At 50.3% G+C, this 25738-nt stretch overlaps 1 protein-coding gene across 7 annotated transcripts in view; it reads left to right on the top strand.

Moving 5' to 3' along the window:
- Nucleotides 1–25738, top strand: part of PLEKHG4 (pleckstrin homology and RhoGEF domain containing G4) — an 83621-nt gene that overhangs the window by 19794 nt on the left and 38089 nt on the right. For 5 of the 7 annotated variants that reach the window (XM_038185463.2, XM_038185459.2, XM_072043911.1 and 2 more), the window contains exons 3-10: nt 4153–6304; nt 11255–11470; nt 14963–15086; nt 15550–15643; nt 19984–20070; nt 21841–21957; nt 24296–24394; nt 25378–25526. In XM_038185463.2, coding sequence (XP_038041391.2) covers nt 4153–6304; nt 11255–11470; nt 14963–15086; nt 15550–15643; nt 19984–20070; nt 21841–21957; nt 24296–24394; nt 25378–25526 — 3038 coding nt within the window. The remainder of the gene's footprint in view (nt 1–4152; nt 6305–11254; nt 11471–14962; nt 15087–15549; nt 15644–19983; nt 20071–21840; nt 21958–24295; nt 24395–25377; nt 25527–25738) is intronic. The other 2 variants (XM_038185460.2, XM_072043912.1) reach the window with 1 other exon arrangement.

The raw sequence follows: 25738 nt of genomic DNA, 5'->3' as shown, positions 1-25738 counted from the left end.
ACACGAGATGAGCAAGTACTTGAGCCTCAAAGTGAAATGTTAAAACAACTGAAATAAGCCTCTTTGTGTAATCTCTTTGAAGGTGCTTTTTGGAGCAGGAGCATGAGGATGCGCCACTTCTAAAGCTCTGAGCCTCTGAAACGTTTAGGCAGTGGAAGGACTTACATTCCTGCTTGGGTGTTAATCTAGCTCTTGCTGCAGGTTGGGTGGTAGCTTTGCAGGTTTGTCAGGAAGTTCTGAGAGCTCCGTGTTTTGGGTTTGGTGATTTTACTGCTGAGATTTCTTCCACTTGTTTGTCAGCAGGCATGCGGGTCATCTTAGCAGTGGGGTTGCCACATTTCTTAATGGGCAAACGGCTCCCAAATAGGTTACTCTGCATCCAGGTTTTAACAGAAACTCTTTGTGTCAGGTAGGTGCAGATGGGATTCAGCTTTATGTTCATGCTGCCAATGAACCTCTTGCTTTTCACGTGTATAAACTATTTGTAATAGTTTGAGAACTGATCTTTTTTTTGTCTGCTTCCCCTCCCCAGATGGCATTAACGTACCCGGTAGGAAACATTCTGATGGCAGAAGGGTTGATGTGGTGCAGTGTGCGAATCTGTAGTCTCTTCTGGAAAACTGCAGATTATTTTTTTTGCTTAAAATTTGATGAACAAAACACTTGGCACTTCTGTAGGAGAGAGAAGCTCGTTGGCTGAGGTGCTGTGCGAGTCTTGAGCTTGATGGAAAAGTGAGTGAATTATGTACTGCTTGAGAATTTCTGAAGCCAGCAATAACTTCTGGAAACTGTGTGGTGTTAGAGGAGGTCTTGATTTGCAGAATTCAACCATGCTGTATAAGAAAGGGACTGGTGGAGATACCTGTCTGGGAGATCAGAAAGCATGAGGATGTAGCAAAGCTCACCTCTGCTTGATTTGGAGGGAAGTGTAGGCAACCTATGTTAAGTTGTAGGGTTTTTATTAAAATCAATTTAATAGAGAAAAGAAAGGGAGGCAGATCTGCTTGGTGTTCAAGGTTAGGATATAAAGCTAATATTAAGACGATCCTCCAGACTAAACCAAGTCTTATTTTGGTTTTATTTTGTAGTAACACGGTACGTGGGTACAACAATAGGACAGTTGGTTGTACTGAGAGAACAGAGGAAAAGCTGCCATGACTGAAATGGTTCCAGATAGGAGTAAGTTGAAGAAAAAGGACTGGCTGATCTCCCTCCTGGAATATGGAAGAAGTTAGCACATAAAGCTTAGAACAGGGATTTTTATTGAACCTGTTAAGGCAGGGCTAGTAACAAAGCACAGAGAACAAGATGAGCATGCAACAGCAGCAGTCACTGAGCACTTGAAGGAATTAAATGACCCTTTAGAAATCGGATAACATTTTTTCATGTGGTTTGTTCCATGGCAGGTAGCGTTAAGACCAGCCTTTTCCATCAAACAGCCGCTGTCTAGAGAGAAAAGTTTGGTTGTTTAATCTCTTCCTTAAAGGATTTACTATGGAGTCATCTGGAAAATTAATTACTGTGTCAAAGGGATGGAGGCTTGTGCAAGCATTGCAAGATGGGCAGCAAGCTGGTGAAAGGAAGGATGCATGTACTGCAGTGAAAGCTGAGTTGGAGGCAGGAGTCATGAGACGCGTATTACGGCTCATCCATGACCTTGGCATAAAAAGTAAGAGTATGGAGATGACAAATTTGTGATGAAACGAGGCTGGGAGAAATGAGCAATAACAGGAGGAGGAGGATAAATGTGTTACACAAGATGAGGTCTGAAACTCCGTGCTGGAGTTTGTATAATGGGAGAGTCAGAGGGCAGGCACGTGCCTCGACAAAACCAGAGACAGAATTCCTGTTGTGATCTGGGGTTCGTCAATTTGGGAAGAAAAACCAGCAGGTGACTGGGTTACTGAAGGGGCACGAGGGGAGGACGAGCTTGAGCTTAGCTTTAAGGAGCGAGGTGCTTCTAGCCCAGTTGGGAAGTGTTGCTGCCATTGTACCCGGCGTTTTGCAAGGCTTTACACAATTAAAAAGTGGAACAAAGAAGTGTTAAAACGGCATCACCAAGGAGGCGCTTCAGGCAGGCCTAAGAGATGATTAAGGGAGATGTGTTAAGGTGATGTGACATTACTTAATAATTTTAAGTGATGAGAATTCATCAGGGGAACAAGCTGCGGGGATGAGGAGGAGGAATTACCAAATCTGAAGAGTTGAGCAGGTGCAGTGGGGATAAGAAACCCGTCTGGCTGCACACAGGAAGTAAATTGATGCCATTACCTGTTGTTTTGACGTGTGTGAGGATCCATCCCGGAGGTTCCTTCCAGTTCTGTGGCCTCTTTGCTGTATGGCAAATTATTTGAATTAAAGAATTTTTCTTTAATCTGTCTGGCCTGCGGAATACAGCATTTTTATAAATAGCTTCCTTTGTCAAGACTTCCATGTGACCCTGTAAGAAGAACAAGATAAAATATCTGAAGTCAGTGCTGCCAATACTAACATGGATGGGTTTCTAGGTGTCAGCTTTCTAATTTAAGGATCACATCCCGCACAGGGGAGTCCTTTCTAAAACCTTGTCATGTCAGAGAAGGATGAAATTAATCATGGAACTGAAAATGAATGATTGCTTATGTCATGGCTTGATTTAAGCCCTACTTTACCCCAATGGAATCAAGTTCAAAGCAGTAATTTTATTTTTTGAAGTTGTGATAAAGCTGTAAATAATCGAGTCAAGTCAGTTCAGCCATGAAACTGCAGTTCTTTTACTCGGTTGGGAATTGTCTGACGTGTGTCTTGCTTGATGCTCAGAGACCTTACTTTTATTTAAAATTTAAAAAAAAATGTGGTGGGGCATAGGCTGCCCTGATTGCTGCTCTGCTTGGGAACGAGGAAGGATTTCTAGGAAGCTTTAAGAGTAATAGCACTGGGCCCTTGTTTAAGAGTAAATGGGACGTTGGCCAACCTGTTGTGGGTCTAGGGAATTAATGGAATGCCTATAACAGGACTTCTAAATGTAAAGGTAGAGGAAATGCTAACAAGAAACATCCAAAACACGACTATAAATTAGAAAACGTAACCGGGCAGGTATGTGCCTAGCAGCCAGCTGCAGAGATTGCCTCTTAGCTCTTTGGTAACAAAAATATTGAATTGCTAACCTGAACCAAAATAGTGATTGATTTTAAAATCTGAAGATGATTCAGTTTCTGGCGGGAGTTCTTAGAAGTGAAGAACATCGCTGATGTGAAGCAATGAACCTGGATGACGAGGAGGGCAGGTGCAAAACGTGTGTTAAGTGGATGGGTAGGAGGAACACACAACACAGCTGAGTCCTGGGGTCAGCAACCCCGCTGGGAAGCAGCAGGTGCAGGGCTGCACGGCTCAGTTTTGCAAAATAACCACATCAAGGATTATCGGGTAGGATGAGGGAAATTGCTCTTTGTATGGGAACTGATCTGCGCGTGAAGGCTGCCGGTGGTAAACTGGACACAATTCCAGCTGCCCTCCTCGTCATCCCGGTCTGCTTTCCTCATTTGCTGCTTCCTTTCTTCTGCTTTCTCTTAGCTGTCTCTTTCCATGCCCAGGGGCATTGCAGCTTGGTTTCCAGCATACCCAGTGCCACCTGGAGCTCGCTGTGGATGCACTGGGAGCGGTGCAGGCTGTTCGTCCACCTGCTGTGGGAAGGCTGCGGATGGCTTTCAGTTGAGGACGTTGGTTTTTGAATTCGCTGCTGTCAGCCTGCCTTTCGCTAACAGCACGTGGTTAGGGGTGCTCTGTGGTCTGATTCTTCACTTTCTCAGTATATCCAGTTCTTAATGAGGCAGAAATGAGGTAAAGAAGGGGTTTTGTGGGCTGGAGCACCGGGAGGGGAGAACTCCTGACCTTTCTGCCTTGGGGTTCTCTGTACTGTAAAATAGGGTTGGTGCTGCTGGCAGGTGGTTGGTCCTTATTCAGCTTCTGATTTGTCTTGGTAGCTTCTCTTGGTTCTGTTTTATAAGAAAACCTCACCAAAGAAAACTTGTGTACACTAATCGCCAAAGACCCTAAATTCAGCTACGCTATTGCTGTAGCAGGGCTGTACAAGAGAAGCGTGAGCTCTCCTGTCCAAAAGCCTGAGCTGAGATTTGTTCCTGATGCTGACAACGCTTTCTCTTTTCCCCCTAGGTTCAGTACTGTGGCTTGCTGTTTCGCCACGAGGGCTGGCCCCTGTGCATTCACGAGAAGATCGTAGTCCAGCTGGCTTCCATTGACTGGCGAATCCTGAAGCCTGGTGACTTCTACCTGCAGGTGGTTCCCTATCTGAAGAAGTCTCCACGGATTGTATTGAAATGTCTGGCGAAGGACAAGCATAATGTAGAAGAAGTTGTGATTCCAGAAGTCTCCTATACCTCTATTTTCACTCTGGAATGGTTGAGCACTATCAATGGAGAGCGGATGGGTATAGCACTGGAAAATTGTTTACTAACCACTGACGATAAGATATTTCGTGTTCCCTGGGATAATGTGGTTAATCCTGAATTTATAAACAAACCAAAAGTAATTGAAAATAATATCATCACTCCAGAAACAGCAGAGGAACCTTCGGCTTTGTGCCTCCCTATGGACCATGCTGAGCGCAGCTCACCAGACCTAGAATCTCAGTATCTACAGGAACTAAGTCCGAATAGGGACAACCTGGTTAGCAGCCCAGCTCCACAGTTAGGTGAAACTCTTGTCAATGGTGTGTGTACAAATGCTGTGCCTGAAGAGGACTTGAAAAGTGACATTGAAGGGGAGTACGTTGAGCTTGCAGAAGTTTCGCTGCCCTGCTTTGGGCCACAGACAGGCTCTTTAACCCAGTCAGTGCCTTTAAGTTACCTGACTCAGCCCAGGACACGAGTGAATGCATCTAAAGGCAAGCACAGGTTTATTGTCATTCAAGACAGCACCTACTCCAAGAACTTAATTCAGCCGGCACTTATGCAAAAGGAGCGCTGTCAGATGGACGCTCTGAGGACTTCTACAGAAGTTCTCAAAAATGTAATTCCTGTGGAAAGCGACAGGATGATGGCCCATGAGGAACTGTCTCCAGAAGGTCAGCTGCTGTCGGGTGGCCCTGGAAGCATGGGGAACAGCTCTCCTGCGGCTGCATCTCCTGCCTGTGGTGCAGAAGATTCCTCCCCTGCAGAGCAGGAGACCTGCAGCGAGCACTCCATCGACTGGCGGTACGCGCTGTGCAGCTACAGTGACGTGTGTGCCGGAGATGGTGCCAGCTGCAGAGCACAGATGACTGGTTCTACTGGAAATATGCAAGTGGAAGGCGATGGTCCTAGCAGAAATTCTGGTGTTGATGTATTGGAGCAGAGCCCAGAAACAAAGCTAGATGCTGCTGCTGAAGAGGGCATTCAGAAGGGACATGGAGAACCACTGGCAGAGTGTCAAAGTGAGGCGGCACAGATGGATTCCTCTCCTGTGTCTGGCCCGGGGCCTTTGGGACCATGCTGCACGCTGAAGGAAGATCCTGGGGTTTCTTGCCAGGGTGTTGGTGAAGGCATCGCACCGGTCCAGGCCGCTGCATTGCCTCTTGTGCCTGAGGATGCGGATTTAGGTGTGGGGAGAGGCTCTCCTTCAGGGAGCGTGATAGATGCTTGCTGCGGTGATCAGGAAGAGAATACGAGTTCTCCGTTAAATCCTCCAGAACAGATGAACCAAGGAGAAGCAGATGAAGAAGAGCTGGGAAGAAGAGAAGGCTCTGAGGAAGTCAAAGAGATTGAACAAACGCTGGCTGTAAATGATAATATGACCAGCCACAGCTACGGCACTGTCAGAGCTCCTGCGGGTGGGCTCCTGGCAGATGGAAAAGAGCAAGAGGTCTCTGCTTGTCAGCACAAGAAAGGTGAAGAAGCCGTGCTACTCCCAGCTGCTCTGTCAGCAGAGAGTGAGGAGGTGGCCGGGCAGTTGGATACCAGTGACCCTTCGGTGGGTCTTGACGCACAAGCAGAAAGCTCAAGTCAATGCAAAACCCTCCTGTGCGGAGAGAGGCATGAGGAACAGCAAAGATGGGTAGAAAATCAAGGCCATGGAAGTGAAGCGAGCTCTGTGCTGAACCCAGAGTGCGTTGCAGCACAGGACTTGCAGGGAGGGGAGGAGAACCAGGGAAGTTTTTGTGATGGGGAAAAGTCCAAGACTGGAGCCTTAAAAACACTGGAATCCATTACGGAGGAGCTGGAGGTTGGACCATCGTCCTTGGGGCCTGCTGAGGGCAACCCGGAGCCCACCGCTCTGCAGTCCCACCACGAGGCAGTTCCTGGAGCGTCACCTCCTAAAGGTACAGCAGGTGGGTGTTTGTGTGCTTACCTGTTTGGCAACAGGTAGAAAGCAAAGTCCTTGGGAGCTACTGCTGACAAATCCGGTCTGCTTGGGGGTCATAGCACAAACTATGAATGAACTAGAAGAGTTCTGGCATAAGGGATTTTTAATTTCAGTTAATCTGCTTGCTGGTGACCTCCACCCGTTACATTCATCGTGTGCAAGTTATGGATGCACAATATAGGCGTGTGTGAGAACATGCTGGCTGGCTGTGCAGGTCTGTCGTGGTTGAGCAGTGCCTGTAGGAAGGGAGCTGTGGTGCAAGGAAGGAGCAGAGGATGTCCCAGTGAAGTACCAGCTACAGGACATGACCTGAGATCAGCAAATCTGCATGCTGGCAGCTGGTGTGCAAGAGGCGAACTGCAGAGCTGAGGGATTCCCCACCATCTCCTTCCCTCTCTCCTTTCCCCTCTGGCATGCTTCTGCCACCTTGGTTATCTTTCAAGTAGGAGCTGTTTAACTTGAGTGGGAGAGCTAATATTAATTTTTCAGGTGGGAACACAAAGGCACAGAGAAATTCAGATCAAACGACAGGTTCAAACAAGTACCGCTCAGCCTTCTCGATGCCTGGGCTTCCGTGCTGAAGCTGTGGCCCTTCAGAAGACCTTAAACTGTTGGTCTGGGTCTCTGCCTCTCGCACCGGGCTGCAGGCAGTGCTCAGAGCCTCCCCGCCACGCTGCTGGCTCTGCCTGGCTCTGCTGAGCCTGGAAGCTGTCGCTGAGTAGAGGCGCAGATCGCATCGAGAAGCGCCTGCGTGGCGGGGGCGGCTGAAACGCGCCCTTCCAGTTCAGCAGCTCTCCTCACCGGGACCCCTGGCTAGGAAAATTACCCGGTTAAATAGCAGAGTGAGGATGCTCGGAAGGGTTGGAGGTGTGCAGCTGCGCATCGCCAGGGCATGTCCGACCCTGCGGGGGGATAGCAGCCGCTGTGGCACCCCCTCTTGGGCTGCTCAGTTGTTAGCTTGTGCGGCATCCAAAAGTCCCATTCAGTGGGACCTAACGGGGGAGCCCAAGCCTTCATTGGTTAATAGGAAGCTTTAGTTTACACCCACGCCAAGGATGTTAATTGTGCAATTAGGCAGGCCTGCTGTTGCCGAGCATTTCTGATACTTCTGCAGCCACGAGGGTTTCTGCTCGGTGGGGCGGAGGGGTCAGCTCCAAAGTTTCTGGTCATGAAGAGCGCGTCCGTCTGAGCATCCAAAACCACGAGCAGCAAAACGAGGTCACACTGCCCACCCGCAGCTCCTGGGGGATGTGTGCCAGTAAATAAGCGTGCTGCGGGATCCGCAGCGTGAGTGAAGCGTTCTGCGCCAGCCCCACAGCAGGTACGGGGTGAGGGCATTTCTGAGCGAGCTGAAGCTGGCCTGGACTCTGTGCTCGCACAGGACTGGACCTCAGAAAACCTTGGCGGGGTGGAGGGCAGGCTGCATGCTCCCCCTGTGACTCCCGTGGCTGCTTGTTCTGCCTTCCCATCCCTTCTGCCTAAAATTAGCCAAGTCCAGCTGGTGGATGAGATAATAAGTGTGATGTTCTCACCGCTCCGCAGGACAAGTCTTGGCTGCTGCTGTGGATTTCAGCAGTGCCGGACCCCTCCGGGGCACGTGTGGAGCTTGTTTTTAGTGAGAGACAATTTAAACGTTTCTGGGGATTTGGCTGAAATCAGCGATGTGCTTGTGGCCTGATTCCGATGGTGTCAAGCTGTGGCACTGCCATGAAGACGACTTAGCTGAGTCTGCACAACAAAAGAAAAAACCTAAATTATTAGAAAGTCCCCAAACAACTGTGTAGGGCATAGGGCAGCTGAAGTACCCGTTAGCGCTGGGAGTATTTCTTCTTACAGTCCCAGCTACAGTGTTTAAGTTTAATCTATTCAATTACGTTAGATTACTTTGAGATCCAAACGAGTTATTCATCTCCCTTTATCTAGCCCCTTTAAACCCTCACAGACACCATAATAAGATAATTCAGAGATAAAATTACAAAGTGAAGCAAACGTCCCGGGCTCAGCCCTACAAAAGCGCTTTCCTCTCGCAGGCGCTCAGTCTGTGGGCGCGTTGAGTCCTCGGTCACCGGCTCGTGTCAGGGTCCTTTTGCTGCTGCGACTGTAGACGGTGCTTATCTCGCCCCTATAAATAACAACCAAGCCAGTTCCTAAGTGCTGCTGGCCCCATTTGGATCCCAGCTCACACCTCGGCGGGCAGCCGCAGGGTTTGTTCTCTGGGGGGTCTTTGTCAGCTCGCGCGTTAAAGCAGGCGCTGGTGATTGTATCAGAAAACGCTTCCAGAACTGGGGCATCCAAGTTTGCTGTGTCTGCAGATTTCTCCTGATCCCTCAACTCTCTCCCCTTCCTCCCACTCCCGTTCACAACCTGAGCGTATTTTCTGCACAGACATGGCCTGGCTTAGAAAGCTTTTGAGGCAAATGTGGCCCATTTCGAGTTGGTGGCTGAAACTTTACACTGGTTCCATATACAGAATTATCTGACTGCTGCTTTGCCCTAAAGACTGACTCTAAATGGAAGCGAATTTTCAAACTTTGCAGCTCAGGAAAAGAAATCCTATATTTAGGGGTGGAAAATAACTTGATCTTCAAGAAATCAGCTGAAAAGTCAGGCTGGGGCATACTCGGTAGCACCTGCTGGGGCGTTCCAGCCCCGCTCCATGTTCCTACGTGGTGTTAGCATAGATGAGATGGGTGCCGGGGCAGTTTGCAGGAAAAATGCTAATGTCTCTTTGAAATGCACGCAAGCAAATCATCCTCTACCGCTTCCTTAACCTCGGGGAAAGGTGGAACCTGCAAACACGGCAAATTCAGACAGCCCAGTTCTCCATTTGCTTTTTGATGTAATCCTCCGCATTCGACAATTTCCGCTTCAGCAAGTGCCTCCGCCCCGGATCGCAAGGAGCACGGTGAGCTTGGGCCTGCTCCGGGACAGGTGGGGTCTGCAGCTCCCCCTGCACCCCTGGGGCTGTGTCTGGTGGGCTGAACAAAAGCCCTCTGCGTTCGGGGAGCTGCTGCTCGCTTCTGAGGAGAGCTCTGAGGCAGGGCTGCCCTATGCAGTTGTGTCTCTTGCTTGTTGTGGTTCCTTCAACACAGCCATGCTCCCTTTCTTGTCTTCAAGTGTCACCCGCTGGTTCTCTTCGCAGGCTTTCTGCATTCAGTGTAAATTCCTTGGCTGCAAGTGGCCTGTGAGCTTGCTGCCAGGCTGTACAGCTCCCTGAGATGTTCTCCCCCCTTCGTCCAGCCCTTAACATGAAACATTTGGGGTGTGATTTATTTGCCTTGGTGCTACCCCAGCCATGGGGGATCTGCGCCCCTTGGAAACACCCCAAAAGGAAGATCTGGAAGCGTTGTCCAAAGCGAGTGAGCTCCTGCATTACAGGAAAACTGAGGCTGAGGAGGTGTCAGGAGCAGAACTGAGCCCTGATGTGTCCCGGAGCGGCGCAGAGGCCTGGAGCCATCAGCCCAGCTTACGTGGCCAAACACAGCAGGCGCCAGGCTGGGTCCTGGGGTGCTCCCTGAGATTACCGGGGCTCTGCAGCGAGCCCTTGTGGCTCTGGAGCACAACCCTGGAGCCCCTTCTGGCTTCCCCCCCCATGCTGGGTATTTTTGCCCAGCGAGCCGCGCTGCTTGGGGCACTTCTCTTACCCACTTGAGCAATTTTGGAAGCAGTTGGGGCTGAGCCTCAACCTGTAAATCTCCTCCGCTGCTAAAACTTGTATTGAAAGCCACTTCAAGGACTGCTTTGTTCCTCGTCCTGCTCTTTAATGAAGTATTGGAATCTGTTGGTAAATAAACTGAGTCAAGTGTCAGCATTGTTGATGCAGCAGGAAGGTAGGATGGTTTGAGCCAATTTCATGTAGCAATTAAGGCGTGTGACTTCATTGCAAGCACATAAATACGCCACTCTTTCATTTCCATAACGAGAGGGGGTTTTTGTTGGGAGATATCGAGGTGCCATGGCTTGCAGTGAAATGTAGCCTTTTGTCTCCAGGGAATCCCTCTGCCAAACAGTAGGACAGCCTGGCTGTGGACCTCGGATCCCAAAGACATGTTGCTGGCTTTTAATTCTTAGCGTGCTGGGAAATGGGGAATAATGCTTCTTCCGTAGTAGGTAGACTTCTTCTCTCCATCTGCCTTTCCATGAAAACTGAAACCCAAAATGAGGGGAAAGCTGGCGTTACTTTGTGTGCAGTAATTAAGATTAAACTCGGAATCAGATGAAAGTGATCAGTTGTTTTCCGAGCTGAAGTGTCAGGGATAGGAAGCGTTTTCTCCAGTCCCCAAACTGAGCTGATGGGGCCAGTCGTTCCCCTCTTCAGGGCTTAAAATAGGTTTTTGCCTTTCACATTATCTGTTAATTAAAAAACCCTGGGAGAGCTGAACAAGGTCTCTTGGCTGGCTAATTCCCAGCTGATTTGTCAGCCTTGGGTTGGCTTTGCCTTTTCAAGAAGCAATCTGCAAGCGGTGTCGGGGGAGTCACTCTGCTCTGGTGGAGTAGCTCTCCCTGGCAGGAGCTGGCTTATCGCCTCGGTGTGCTCGAGCTGCTGGAGCTCAGCCAGGGGCTCGCACTGCTCCAGACTTCGGGGCTGCCAGCAGACACGTACAGCTCGGTACGGTACCTTTAGAAGCAGGTTCGAGTACAAGAATCTTGATCTGAAGTGAGTTTTTATAACTTGCAAACTTGGTGATAAACTGCTCCTTTTTTTTTTTTTTTTTTTTTTTTCCTTGCTGGAATCGCTGTAGCATTCGTGTTCCAACTGGTTTTGGAGCAGGCGTGCTGCTGGCACGAGGACTGGAGGAGCTGCGGGGCGCTGGGGCTGGGGGGCACGTCCCTCCCTCCCTCCCCAGTCGGGGATTTACCTGGGCCCTTTTGGGTGGAGCTGTGCTTGAGCTTCTGCCTGCTGCTTCTCTTCCAGGGATGGTGCTGGAAGGGGCAGAGACGGCAAAAGAAACGACTGGCACAGCCGCGTCAAAGCCGGCGGGTAAGGTCTGCACCCCGGAGGAAACCTCAACAGCTGCTGTTCCCCCCAAATCCCCGGCTTCTGGGGCCGCCTGGGGTGGCCGGCCTGCACCTTCCATAGTCAAGGATGTGAACCCAGAGGTGCTGAGGAGCGGGGTTGCCTGCCTGCCAGGTGAGTAGCCGAGCCACGACGCGTCTGGGCAGCGGGGCTGTGGCAGGGCAGAGCAGCCGTGCCGCATTTTCAGGGCTGCAGCGCGGTGCCAGTCCCGCTCCTTTCACCCCGAGCCTCTCCAGAAGCAATTTTCTAAAGCTTCTGAATGGGAAGGGCAGGAAGTAGGACTTCCCTCCCATGAAAGTCATGTTAACTTGCTCCAAAGAGTCTTAAAACGTGAACAAAGCATGCGTGAGTCAGACGTGCCGGATCTGCGGGCTCATAGCAAAACGAGGAGAGTGAGGATGCAGCTAATGACGGGCTGGTGGGCCTGACATCAGACCCGGTCACAACAATAGGAACTTGATTCACTCGGTAGATAATTAAAGGACGAGAGTGTCGAAGATGCTATTTGACAGGGCTCTTGTAAAACCAGTTTTATTTAGGTAATTAGAAGTTGGGTTGATTTAAGCGTAGCTGCCAGGGGAGAACAGATTTCTACAATACGTTTGATTTCATGACGCACGGCGTTGAAAGGAATATCCCGATGCAGCGTGGATGAGCAACATGTGGGATGAACGATAGCGTAGCTGAATAGCAGATGACAAAACTAGCTATCAAGGGGAGGACTTCCCAGAATTGTTCTGCTGAGATCAGGGGTAGGTCAAACATTATTCACTGGTTGTATCTGATATGGCAGCAGATAGCAAATTGCTGCGGATAAAACGTCTTCTGGATGGGACAAAGATTGGCAGAGCGGTAAACAGAGCCCAGGCTGTTGGACAGAGCAGCCAGGATCGCTTGGAGCACAGGGCCCAAACAAGAAGTCTTTTGTGTTTAACTAAACATTAATCTAAACAGAGGAAGTGAGATCTACCTCTCCAGTGAGAAACAACCGTTGGGCAGCATCTGCTTCAGCACCCCTGTGGGTTTGCTTCCTCTTATCCAGCGTGGTTCAGGGAGAGAGCTGCACTTGGGCAGCTCGGGAGGCACTCATGACTTGAAAATTGCCCCGAGAGTGGAGGAGAGGCCAGGCAGAGCTGTGGGGGCGCTGGGAAGGGGAGCAGAAAGGCAGCACAGTGGCGATCCTCCTTGGTGCTGGGGCTGCAAGGCCAATTTTGCCCCCAGATGTGTAAAGAGGAGGGAAGGACTAGTCAGGTTAAGAGGGGTTTTGCCTCTGCCTGTTTGGTGATGCCTCCCAAATAGCTCGGGTGTTCTGACGTCCAGAGGTGGTGCAGCAGAGGGAGGCAACACTTCATTGCAACTGAAGGGGAAGCCCCATGGTGGGAGGCTGGAAGCTTTGTTAATCTCATAAGGGGATTGAGGATCAGGTCAAAAAAACACCTTCGTGTCCGAAGGAGAAAAGGGAAATAGGGCTTCTCCAGTTGCCCACTTCTGGGCAACAGTGGGGTGAGAAACCAAGAGCAGGGCAGAGTCACAGTACCTGCAAGCACGTAACTTAGCTCTGGTAGGTAGGTAGGTTTGTTATTCGGGTTGGATGCTTCCACGGTGTGTATTCCAGCCAAAAAATTCCGGGGTTCATAGCAGAACCCGTGGCTGTTGGCTGCAGAAGAAGCTCGCTTGCATGATGTGCTGCTCCAGCGTTGTGCTGTATGGGAGGAATCTGTGACAAACATTAAGTCAGATGCCTTCAGATGCGGGGTGAAAGGCTGTGCATTTGAAGTGCATGGAAGAAATGAGGCTTGGGCGTGGTGCCGCCTCCGAGGGAGCTTTGGCCTCAGAGAGGAGGGACGTTCCCTGCGGAAGCCGTACGTGCTGGCTCTCCCCGAGGACTGCCCACTGAAATCCAAAAGGAGACCCCCGAGGGAACGCGTGCAGCACTCAGTTAAATGCTACAGGTTAGACATCGGTAATGATACGATAATTACATTAGAAAGGATAGGTTTTATGACAGGCAGAGAAGAAGGAGTGATTAATAGACTAGGAGGTGATGGAATTGGTAAGAAATTTTCCTTTCAGGAGCGTTTCATGCTGGTATTCTGCTCCTGAATCATCTGGTTGTGTCACTGTCAGAGACCTAGCCCTGGTGGCTGTTGCTTTTTTGACCTAGTCAGGTAACTTTCTAGGCTCCTGCGTGCTAATTAGGGGTTTAATCAAATTCTGGTGATGCCCAGCCTCCCTGAGGGACAGAAGAGGATGCTTCAGTGCAAGGAGGCTTTTACTGAGACTGGTTATCATGCCATTATGCCTGTAACTGACTGCTTTGCTTTTCTAATTTGCTGATGAACCCCTTAGCTTAGGAAGCGAGGTGTAAGCTTTTCCTAATTCCTCTCCAGCTCTGATAATGCGGTGTTTCAGGAGTGCTATGACTGCTCCCAAATCACACAGACCAGCAGAGAGCTTTTGGCCCTGCTGTCAGACAGCCGGGAGGCAGACAGCCCGGCTGTCAGCACTGCCCATCTGTGCCTGTGGCCCTCGCTCAACTCACGTCCTAGCGGCAGGCTGGGCTCACACCAGGGCAGCGTTTGGTGCTTGGGGCTGTCCACCTGCACCCCCTGGACCTCTCAGCTCACACCTCCTGAGGACGAGGAGAGAAGTGGTCCAGGGCTGTCACCTCCTGGGGCAGTGAGCTCAGAAGAGGGAGAGAGGCTTTGCTTTCCCTAGGCCTCTGTTTTTGTCTCATGCTTGGGAAATTTTTCCCCTATCTCATTCCATTTGTATGACAGGAAATGCCTTCTGTTTTTGTGAATTACTTTTCACACAATAGAGGTGTGGTCCCAGCCGTTCTGCAGCTCGCTTACCTTCCTGGTGGGGCGCCAGCTCAGGGCGCTCTCTCCTGACCGCGCTCGCTCCGCGGCCTCGCTGCTTCTCCATGGGCAGAGGCAGCTCTGGGCCTCCAAAGCTGCGTGCCTGCCTGCTCCTTTCCCCTCCTTAGCATCTGCAGAGGGGCTCGGATGTAATTCCAGTCCTCCTCTCCATAGTTCTGTCACAGCTGAAGCCCAAAGCCGCAATATCACTTAGTTTGGGGAGTTCTCTCACCTGGCTGCACCTGGGTTTGGGCCACCTTTTGTCCCTCTTCCATCCCCGTCTGCCTTTTGGCAGGACAGAAACGGGAGGTGGGCAGAGGACGTGGCCGTGATGGATGGTCTGGGGTCCTGAGTGATGCTGGAACACAAGTGGGTGTGAGGTCGTTTATCTTGAGCTTGAAATTCTTACTCATCTCCAAAGGTTGCGTTATCATTCGCCAGCTTCCGCCAAATTTGGTGAGGAATGTGAGGTTGGGTAGAAGAGAGCAGGCCAAATTTAATGCTGCCCAGAGAGAAGGACAGGCAAAGCTCAGCTAATTCACTCTGGGGCAACGTTTGGATACTCCAGAAGTGTGTTTACAGCCCACCACGATGTGCAGCACAGACTGTGCCTAGCTCCGTGCAGCTTTCCCAGGAAGGTGATGAGGGAGGCAGCAGGGGAATGAGGCATTCACACCTGGAACCAGGCTCTGTTTTACATCCTTAAATGATGTTTTGTTTTGTTTTTTTTCCCCTCCCTTTACAGGTACCAGAGATAAATCGGGACGTGCAGTGGCGATAATCACGACGAGGAACACGATCTGGTTAAACCCCCACTGCAACACCACTGAGCTTGTGCGCCTCCTCCTGTACTTGCACAGCATCCCAAGGTTTGTGGCACTCGGGCTGACGGGGGGAGCTGCTGCCACGTCCGCTTGTCTTGTGGGGTGTGGGAGCTGCGGTGGGGAATGGACCCGGGTCCTGTTAGCCCAGGAAGCTGCTCCAGGCAGTCCCGAAATAGTACAGGTGGGGATCTCCTGCTGGGTGAGCTGCCTTGTGTTCAGCAAGCATCTTGGTTATTGTGTGTGCACCTTGCACGCGTGTGGATGGAGTTAGGTGTGTTCTGGATGTTTTTGTGTATTGCCACGGATCCAACCCGTTCTTGCTGTTCTTTGTTAGCTCAGAGAGCTAAATTTGAGAGCTGTGATGCAGTTGTGCAGCAGCTCCATGATGCAGCCTTGTGACATGCTGTTGGAAGGCCAGGCCCCCAAGCTGAGAGGGGACCTGCAAGGATTGTGGAAGTCTCGTTGACTTCTGTTGACCAACGTCCCCTCTTTTTCTCTGTCCTTGCAGACCCGAGTGTCAGGCTTTGGGTCTGACTGTCCTTGTGGATGCTCGTCGCTGCTCGCCGGTGCCTGCACTCTTCAAGGCCTTCAGCATCTTGCAGGTGAGACTTGAGCTGTGACAAAGGAACACAACTGGGCTTGCTGTCTCGGTTGGATGTTCCATCTCCGACTGCCGTGTGTCTCCATCTGCCAGCTGGCTTTGGGAGGTGGAGTCAGGCACCCAGCACTGTCTTAGGAGGACGAGCTGGGCTTGCCAGGCTGCAGCCAAAGCAAAAAAATCGAGGAAATCAGAGAACACCCATCCAATGTGGCTTCCATCTCTGCTGAGAACCGTTCCCAAGTCGAAATGCTCTCATGAATTGTGCATGGAGAAGCCGCGTGAAATAGGCAGGGATTGTTGCTGCCGCAGGGAGGGGAGGAGGAGCAGCACTGCAGAGCGAGGGGAAGGGCACCGCTTGTCAGGCCAGGTGGAAGAGCACATGCAGCTGGTGATGTGGCTGCTGCTGAGCGATGGGAATCGGACGTGCTGTAACTCTAGACTGCTCCAGGTCAAAGGCTTTCTATCAATCACTGGGAAAACGAGTGGGTTGTGTTGCCCCTGCTCCCAGATCACTTCTGGCTGCTGTTATTAGAAAGCCAGAGGAGATGCTGGGTTGCAGCGATGACTAATCTTGTTGAAGCAGGTGTTCCTTTTAAATCAGAGCTCAGGTCTCCCAGGGCTCAAGCTCTGCAAACTGGAACGGGGCAACGTTTTAATGAGGCTGGTGTCTCTGGTTTATGTGCTTCGGTGCCACATCTGAGAGCTGGGGCTGAGTCAGAGCTCTGTCCTGCTGCTTCCTGGGCTGGGTGGAGCCGGGAGCTGTATCAGTGCGCTCGCTCTCTGGGGGCAAGGAGTTATCTGCTGCCTGCTCAGTCCTGTGGAGGTACCAGGCGTGCATCTTCTCTTTTATGTTGTGCCCACATGGCAGTGGGCTTGCTCAGGCTTCTGAGTGTTTCCACATAGGTTGCAAGGTTGTGCTTTAGAGGGGTGATTTGGAAATCAGCAAGGTGTTAAAACAAAGTGTGCTTTCGGACCACTGCTGGGTCCTCGGTCTTGTAGAGTGGCAGGAACAAAGCACTCCGAGCGCTGAGCTTCCCATCTGAAACGGGGAGGGAGGAAAAGCTTTTTTTTTTTTTTTTTTGCACTGCCTCTGCAATATCCTGCCATGACGGCAGGTTGGCTCTGAGCACGGGGTAGAGCAACAGTTAGTTAGCAGGGAGTAATGTGCTGCAAGACAGGTTGCTAGAGCTGAAGGTGTGCTGCAGGTAACAGCGACTGACGGAGGCTGATGACTCTGCTTGTGGTGTGCTGCTCCTTGCCCTGCCTCTCTGGCAGGCTGCACACAAGACCTGTCGGGCTGGCTCATCACCTGCTTGTGGCACCGGGGTAATCCCCTGGCTCCGCTGAGCAGTTTGGGGATCCTGAGCACTTACTCCTGGTCTACCCCTGTGTTCCCACAACACTGCTCTCCCCTGCTCTGAAATAAGGGCAGAGAAGTGTAGGGAACTGACTGTAAGTACAACGAGGCAGCTAAGCTTTCTAGAGAGCAGCCAGGTTTGCTGGGCAGTGGGTATGGGATCGCAGTCAATGTGCTGTGCTTGTAGGGTCACAGAACTGATGTCTCCTTGGGGTCATTTCTGATCCCTGACACATCTCTTATCCCTGGCAGACTGCCCCTGGAGAGCTCATTTCTTTGCTGCTCTGCTCTCTGCTTCAACAGGATTTTATTTACCTGGCTTTTGTGAAGCCTGCTGTGAAAATGTGGGTGGAATCTCTTCGGTGTGGAGATCCAGGGTTGCTCCTTCAGTTCTGAAGGGATGTTTTCCTCTTGACTCAGCAGTGAGGAGCACTTCACAGTGGATAAGCACCGATCAGATGACCTAATGCCAAGTCCCTTCCTGCTGCAGCTCTCGGGTCTGTTAACCCTACAGAGCTTCCCTGGGGAGGGAAGTCTTTCATCCCAGAGGTTCCTGGGATGTATCTGTCAGGCTGAAGAAACACCTCTTCCATTTTCCATCTTTCTGGAATGCACAAATATAATTTTTAAGTGCCCATAGACAACTTCTGGTGCCTGTAGGCAGCTTTCCTACAGCTCTGGGAGAGCCACCTTGTAAGCTGGTGAGAGCTTCTCACCCTCTTTGCCTTCAGTTGTCTTCTGCATGACTTTCCTCCCCATCCTCTTTCGAATATGGGCACTGCTGGCAGTCTTTCTGTCCCAGAGAGCACTGGGAGCAGAGGCAGAATAAAGTGCTGCAGCTAACCTGAGAAGAATTAGGAGCTGCTCTGGCAGCTCTGTACGGAGGAGGAGGAGGGAAGCGCACAGTGCATACGTGCTGCAAGAACAGATCGTGCCTGTTCCTGTGGGAAGCTGCATAATGATGCTTTGGAGCAGGATTTGTGCATCAGTGTGAAGCTTAACCCTGCTGCGTCTGTGTGCTGGACCAGAGGGCAGAAGCCTGTCCATGAAGCCAGTGGTACAGTAGCAGTTCAAAGCAGGAAATTTCTGTGTGCTCCTTGCTCTCGAGGGATGTGTTTCCAAGCCCTGTTGCTTCAGCAGTACGGAGGACCTTGGTCTGGTGTTAAAGACCAGGAAGCTCCCAATGCTCTGGTCTTGTTAGCAGAGGAGGCAAGAGATTGGGCAAAAACCTGCAGGAAAGCTGCTGCAGGTAGCATCCTGCTGCTTCCAGCTCTGCCTGCGTCCCAGAGAGCTTCTGTGAACTGTTTGAGTCCACTCGGGTGGATCCCTCAGGGCTGGATGAGTCTGGCTTTTCTTCAGCCGTTTAAAGAACAAATATGGTGAAAAATACCTCACTTTTCTGGAAGTATTTCTTTCTCTTGGACTGGAAAGCTTGTCAGGCTTCTCCCCTGACAGCTCAACTTGTGAATGGTTTTTCAGTTGCTATTTTCAGCAGCAACAAACAAGCAAATGAGTGTTTGGCTGCGGTAACCCTGTTACACCATCGCTACCTTTATCCTCTCTCCGATTGCACATCCCATGACTGCTGGAGTATAAGAGGGATTGTGAAATAATAAATTTCTTTAATTTTTAGAGTCATGACCTGGCTTGGCACTGTGGCTGGTTTTCATCCTTCGGTACTTTTTAGCAGACAAATTTAGAGCTGCATCCTACTGTACTTTTAGGCAAATTCAGTGCTGCTCACACAGCTGCAATGTCTCCCCATGCTCTCTTCAGATGAGCTTTAGTATTTACCTAATTCAGCCTAATTATGCAATACATTCTTTTTGGCCTTTTGATCAGTGTTCAAATAACAGTGAAAGTGTGAATGAAAGGGAGTTGAGACGGCTGAGAAACCTCTGCCTGTTTGGGGAGGTGTTTCAAGCTGGGACTTTTTCCTGCCTGTTCAAAAGGATCCTCTCTTAGCACTACAGAGAAACGTCTTCTCCTTTGCTCTGCAACCTCTGCTGCTGCCCGTGCTTGCAGAATTGGGTTGTGCTGGCGTTGTTTCTTAATTGCCACGCTGGGCAGCTCAGGCTCTGCGGAGCGATAGGCACCTGCCTCTGTGCTAGAACATTTATTTAAACAGGGCTTCCTTCTTGCCACGGGCTCCTGCGTGCACGTTTCCTGCGTGCAGCTCGAGCGATACCGAGAAGGATTTGTTGCCGGACAGGTTCAGAGATCTTTGCAGAGGCAAAAGACATCTCCGAGACATTTAGATGGGGTGGCTCTTAGTTAATCACACGGAATGACAGCTTCTCCTTGCTGTCCAGCTCCAGGCATCGTGTGTCTAGTGGGCCCTGTCGCCATGGTCTGAATGTTTCTGCTACGTTTCCCTGTTCCTGCTGTTGCTCTCTGCCTGTTTCTCGCTTCCCTGTAGAGTGCTTCTGTAATTGGAGAGCTGATCCTGGATCGCAGAGGTTGAACTACAGCTGCCAGACGTCCCTTGGGATGTCCAGATAGGAATTTCTGTTGGTTTAACACTAGCAACAGGATGCGAGTCCTTGATTGTGAGTTGGCAGTGAGTAAAGAGGAGATGACATTTTTTGGCACTGCGTGGAAAAAAGCTTCCTTTCGGTTAGGAGAAACGACCAGGGAAATTATCAAGAAAAAACTTGGACATTGCACATAATTCCTTTTAGTTATTTTTTTCCTCCCCCGACACGTCCTGGTGTATAAGGCTGCATTTTTTTAGTGTAGCCAGGACCTGACCTCTTTCATTGCTTCCTTAAATATTGCATTACTGGTTGATCTGAAGCAAACTACCTTCAGGATGTAGCCCTGGTGCTCTGCAGAATGGCCTCCCCGTTCCTGGTGACTGCCTTCCAGGCTTCCCCAACACCTTTGAAGGATAAATTGCAATCTCCTGTACAAAACTGATACGGTATATTCTCCTTAGCATCCCGAATGGATAGGTGATGGTTTTGCACTCTGTTCTCTTTCAGGACATGGATCCTCACTGTATTCATGGAGTACTGCTTCTGGTTGAAAGAGATCTGACTTTTCGGGTGGAGAAGCCAGCAGCAGGACAGGTAATGGAAACATTTGTCCAGCACTTGCTGGGGAGCTGTTGATTTCCTGTTCAACTCCAGGCAGCAAGTTCTCTGTCCACTCACACATGTTTATTCTCACATGAAATCTCTGTAGTTCTCTTTATTTTATGGTTGTGGTCTATTACGGGTGTGGTATTTATAGGGTTGTAAAGTTTATGCGAGCTGAACGTATCTCTGTCACGCTGTGTTTATCGTTGAGTCCATCACCGACGTGTGTGCCGTAATTATGGCAGGCTGCTGGGGCCCTTGAGATGCAGGGGGTGTGCTGGGGGCACGGAGGAGTCCTGCACCACTAACGCAGATGCTTTTCATGCTTTTCTGTTAACAAGGGAGATAATAGTTGGTCAGGAGGAGATCACATTCCGCTAAATCCGGGGCTCCATCCTGTGAAGGTGCTTGTTGCTTCGCAGGCTTTTGCCTAGCTCACGTTCCCTCTCCTCGTAGCCGCTGCTGTCAGCAGCTGAGAGACTTCTGCAGGAGGGGGAAGAGGAGATGTGTGTCAGGTTCCCTTTGCAGCTGAAAAGGTTTGGGAAGACGAAGAAGGTGCTAACAGAGGGGGGAAGCTGATCTCAGCAGCACCAAACACCCCCACTAGAAGGAAACCTGCCTTGGTGTTCCGCAGCTGTACACGAAACGCAGGCTTTCAGCCTCTCATTGTGGTGAGCGAGCAGAGCATCAGGCTGCTTCTTAGTCATCTCCCTCTGCACCAAGCCTGTTAGGAGCTGCAGGACTGGACTGAAATTCCGTGCCTGCCACAAAATCCTGTAGGTTTCAGAGTAGCCAGGCCCTCCCTGTGGATGAAAACGTTGGGAATAGCGTCGTGTTTGTGTGTGGTGTGCTGCCCCGAAAGGCTAACAAACAGTAAACACTCCTTGTCCGCTTCCTCATTTCCCCCATGTGAAAGAATTTGAAGTGCACAGGGGGTGTGCAGGTGTGTGCATGCAGGCAGAGCTCCAGAAGGCGTTATTTAAAAGCGCTGAACAGCTCCAAAGTGTGTAGGAGGAGACGGCAAAGGCTGATAGAGTCACACGGGGAGGAATTGGAAGCATCCTCGCTATTTCATAAGGAGGTGAAAACTTCACAGGGTATGTGTGGGGTTAAATGTCTGCACCTGAGCTGCTGGTGTCTGGGCTGGCTTCCACATACCTTCAGGAGCACTTGTCTGCTTCTCTAGCATGCTCTGGTGAGGTGCTACAGGCTCGCAGAAGGCAAATTATCAGTGTCAAAATCTAGGAAAGACTTGGAGCGAAGAGCTGCTGTGGTGCCTGGAGAGCTGAGGGTAGGGCAGAGTCTGCTCTCCGAGAGGGAGACCTCAGAGGTTTTCCAGGAAGCGAGATGGAGAAGCTGGGGGCTGGATTTAACCTCTCAGGCTCTCCAAACAAATGCAAATCGCAACCCAGTGTGCGAGCATGGGAGGGAGTTGCTCTGCTTATACTTGGAGGTATTGGCTCCAGCGAAGGCTGGCTGCTGCCAGACTTCCATCACAGATGTTCTGCTTGGTAAAACAACGTGTTGTGGCCTGCGTTCCCTCAGGGTTCGCCCACAAAACTGCGCAGCAAACTGCTCGAAGATTGAATTGATGTTTTTTTCCTTCATATTCCACATACACACAGTGTGCCTTGTTTCTATGCAAGATAAATAAAGGAAAAAAAAACTCTGTCTCTCGTTAACCTTCCCCTCCTCCTTGCCAATACTCACTGCCCTTTTCTCTAATGCCGATGTGCTCTTATTTCTTCTATTCCCATGCAGTTTGAGATTCTCACCTCCATGAAATCCCTCCATAAGCACATAGACAGCTCCCAGCTGCCGCTAGAACTGGATGGGACCTTCCCTTACTGCCACCGGGACTGGTTAAGCTTCCGCATGGTAAGTGGGATGTGTTCTCTGGTGTCTGAAGGAAGGAATGGCACGGTAACGGGGCTGAAACAAGAGAGAGGAGCCTGTCAACAACCAGGCCTACAAGCATTAAAAGACAGTGCATTAATTCAGGTTTGACCATATTTGAAGGGAAAGAAGGAACAGCATCCTGCTGTGTTGTCTGTGGCACTTTACTTAAACTTTGAGGCTTAAGGGCAGATGCTTCTAGTGCTAATATCGGGTCAGTACCCCATCATCAAAAACTAAAAAATAATAATAAAAAAAAAAAGGTTAGATCCTGTTGGGTTGCAGGCAGGTTCTCCAGACAACACCGAGCTACTTGGGGAAAACTGCCATCCAGGTGGGAGTCAAGCTTGGAAGTTCCCGATAATCATTTCAGATACTTACAGGAACATCTCTCCTTCCTCCTTTGTTCACTTGTTTACCAAAGTTGTCATCCAATTTGACCTGTTTATAGAAAACATCTAAAGTAAAAAGACAGAGAAGATTCAGCCTTGGGGTGCACTGTTTGACTGCTGTGAGTGTGCCTTGACACCATGATCCTTTTTGACCCCTCTGTGGAAACATTTGAGGCGACCCAGGTTAAGCCTCAGGGACAGAGGGGCTGAAACTGCAGCACCCAGACGCGGTCTCCAAGGGAGGGAGCCCCAGCAAAGGGTGCTGCAGCCACCAAGGCTGCACTGATGATATTTGGCAGGACTGCAGATGTTGTTGGCCGTGCAGCAGGGGGTGTGCAGACTGCCAGGAGGCTGCAAAAGTAGCAGCTGTGGCGCCAGCACCAGCCCCGCGTGCGCCCTTGCTGCGGAGGGCGCGTAAGTCCTGCGGCTCGTGTGCTTGTTGAATCTTTACAAGCTGTACTGAGACATGATTTGGCACGCGGAGATGAGACGGGATTAAAGCTCTGTAAATCCGCGCACAAATTGGCTGTCTTCACGTTGGCGTTTGACTTGCTCGCCCCGCTGGATGACAGAGCCGCCACCTCTGCTTCCAAACCATTCCGAGCTCGCTGCACGGGGCACTGTGTGGCGCAGCATTTGAAGCAGGTTGTGGTATCACTGATACACCTCTGTTGTGTTGCTGGTGGAAAGCTTCAGCAGTCAGGCTCAGCGTGTGCCAAATGTTAACTTACCTTCTCCAACTTGTTTCAGAACCCATTTTTTTAAAAAACTCGCATCTAAAAAGCACTGAACCCATGCTGATGCAACAGAAACATAGAAGCCTGATTTGGTGCCTAGGCTTGAATCGGAGGTTTGTTTGGCAGCAAGGAAGCTTTGCAGCAGGACATGGATTCGTTTTTTGGACAGGGTCGAGAAAAGCTTGAGAGCTGAGGTGCTCAGTCTGGGCAAAAGGATAATTCTCGAAGGCAGGAGCATGACACCATACTCCCCCTTGTTTCTGTGCCTTACGTTTTACTGTGCAAAATGTTACCGAAGGGAGTTGATGTAGGGATGGGTCTGTTTGGGTTGCCTGTTTGTGTAATGCACTGCACGTGATAATGACCCATATGCTCAACCCCTTTTAGATCTGCAGCTGTGTGGCAAACAGATTTATTTCCTGCCTCAGCGATCTCACCTGCATCCTGCCTGCTAATCCGTCCCCTCTGGGGCTGTTCCAGCACTCCAAAGAGGGAGTTAAATTCAGTAAAGATTCAAACCAAAGCTTTTTCTTTTTTTTCCTTATTTTTTTGAATAGCTCTTTCTCCCTTCCCTGATTACAGTGGCTAGAGGGTGGCATTTGGGAGTCTTTATCAGTGACTGTTTAGAAAAGTAGCCTCCTCCCCTGTGTGTGAAATTGTGGTTGGTGGTTTTTTCCCTCAGAGAGGAGGGACTTCAGATTTGCTACTCGTTTAAGGTGCTCTAATTGTGGAAGCTTTCCAGTTTCCTAACCTTTAATTTACACTACTTTTAATATGAAGAGGAATGATTTAAAGTATAGAAATTGTACTCGTTCTAAGTTTTGCTCCTCCAAACTGCACTCATAGTGATTCATCTTAGTGGAAAGTTACAAGAAATGCTAATCATAGAAGAATGTGGGACATAATTGTACTGATTTTCTTTTCTCTAAAAGCATGGCCCAGACATGCCGTGGTGAGTTTGTAAGGTCTGTACAGAGGACTTGGTACAGAGTGATGCATCTGAAGCCTGTGATGGCTCCTGGGCTTCTTTTTGCTGATGATACAGCTTCACCAGGGGTATAATTGAACCCCTGGGTTAACACGTTTGATCCTGTCATGATTTCTGTCCTTCTAACCTTCTGCAAGCTGAAAAGATGGCTTTCTCATCAGCTGTGAGACAATGATCTTTGCCTTGGTCCTTTCCTCTTGTAGAAACTGGAACACTTGCTACAAGGATGCCAAGGGGCTTATGCCTTCCTCCAGGGAGCCATTCACAAAGTGGAATCTGGGAAACTACCAGAAAGAGCTGAGGTAAGCATGTAGAACACGCTGCTGCGTGGAGGAGCTGGTTCTTTGACCCCTCGGTGTCAACCCAAGAGATCTCCTCTTGAGTTGTGCTCGTTGCTGAAGGATTGCGTGCTGTGTAGAGAGGCGTCAGAGGAGGGGGGCGGAAAGAAGGAAGAGACATAAGAGATGAGTATTTTGTAGAGGAAAAAATAACATTAACAGGCAACAGAAACACCAGAGAGAGCCGTAAGCTGGCTTCAGAAAAGGGGCAGAGAAATCTGCTGTGTTTGCCAGCGAACTTCAGTGATTCGGTTAACTGTGTCGGTCAGGGGCAAGGCAAGATAATTTACGTTGGCAGGGTGGATGTGAAGCGTTCTGTGCAGCTCTGTAGCTGGCACTGCCTTGGTGGCTCTAGTACTGAGCAGCCACCTCGGGTTAGCTTGCGTGGCCTGCCTGACGTTATGTGGCAGCACAGTTTTCATGAGGCCAAGGCTGTGCTGCGGCTCTGGCTTTGCTGCCTCTAGAAGAGAAATTTGGAAGGGGGCAAGAGAAAGGTGCAGAGACCAAGCTGGTGTTGTTGCAAACACGTCATCCCTTCTTGGGAAGCCGCCTGGATACATGGGCACATCCACCAACCCTCTGGGTGCATCCTGTCCCGCAGCTTGTGCCGTGCAGGTCTGGCTCTAAGAAGAGCAGGAGCTAGCTGTGAGTGGAACATGAGGCTGAAAATAATGATTCTGTGCCCAGCAAATGGAGCACGTTAGGAGCTGGGTTTCAATTTTAGCCTGGTGGGCAAAGTATTGAGGGCATAAGGAACACTTTATCACTTTGGGCTTGGCAGGCTTGAGAGAAACAGCCCTGGGAACCAAGCTCCCTCTGTCCTAGGGTGGGACAAGGTGAGATGTGGTTTGGGTTGGGTTGTGCCCTGTTGTTTTTTTTTTTTTCCCTGTTCCCTCATTGCCCATACATTGCCGTGACCGCTCATCTCACTCTTACAATCCCTGCAGGAGGCGGCTGTGCTGCTGAGGAATTACAGGCAGTTGATGAAGAACGTTCTGGAAGACGCACGGCTGGTCCGGCTGCAGCTGGAGGGTGGAGCGCTCCTGGCCAGGCTGAGGAAGGAGGAATCTTGTGTCACCCTCACCCGTGACTACAGGTGAGCCCCAGCAGGGTGGGAGAGGAGGAGCAGGAGGTGAGCAGAGAGCAGGCAGGGGCAGCCCGGCCATGACCCATCCTTGGTGCAGGCCAGTGTGGTTTCGTGTGTAGTGAGGACTTCTGTTGGAAACAGCAAAAGTGAAGAGCATAATGAACTGTACACTTATCCTGGCTGCTCTTTCCTCAGTCCAAAAATTCATCCCTTCCTGACTG

The sequence above is a fragment of the Anas platyrhynchos genome, chromosome 12, assembly GCF_047663525.1.
Source record: "Anas platyrhynchos isolate ZD024472 breed Pekin duck chromosome 12, IASCAAS_PekinDuck_T2T, whole genome shotgun sequence".
Classification (NCBI taxonomy): Eukaryota; Metazoa; Chordata; class Aves; order Anseriformes; family Anatidae; genus Anas; species Anas platyrhynchos.
Note: the sequence above shows the minus strand (reverse complement) of the source record. Positions and strands in the feature narration are given on the sequence as shown.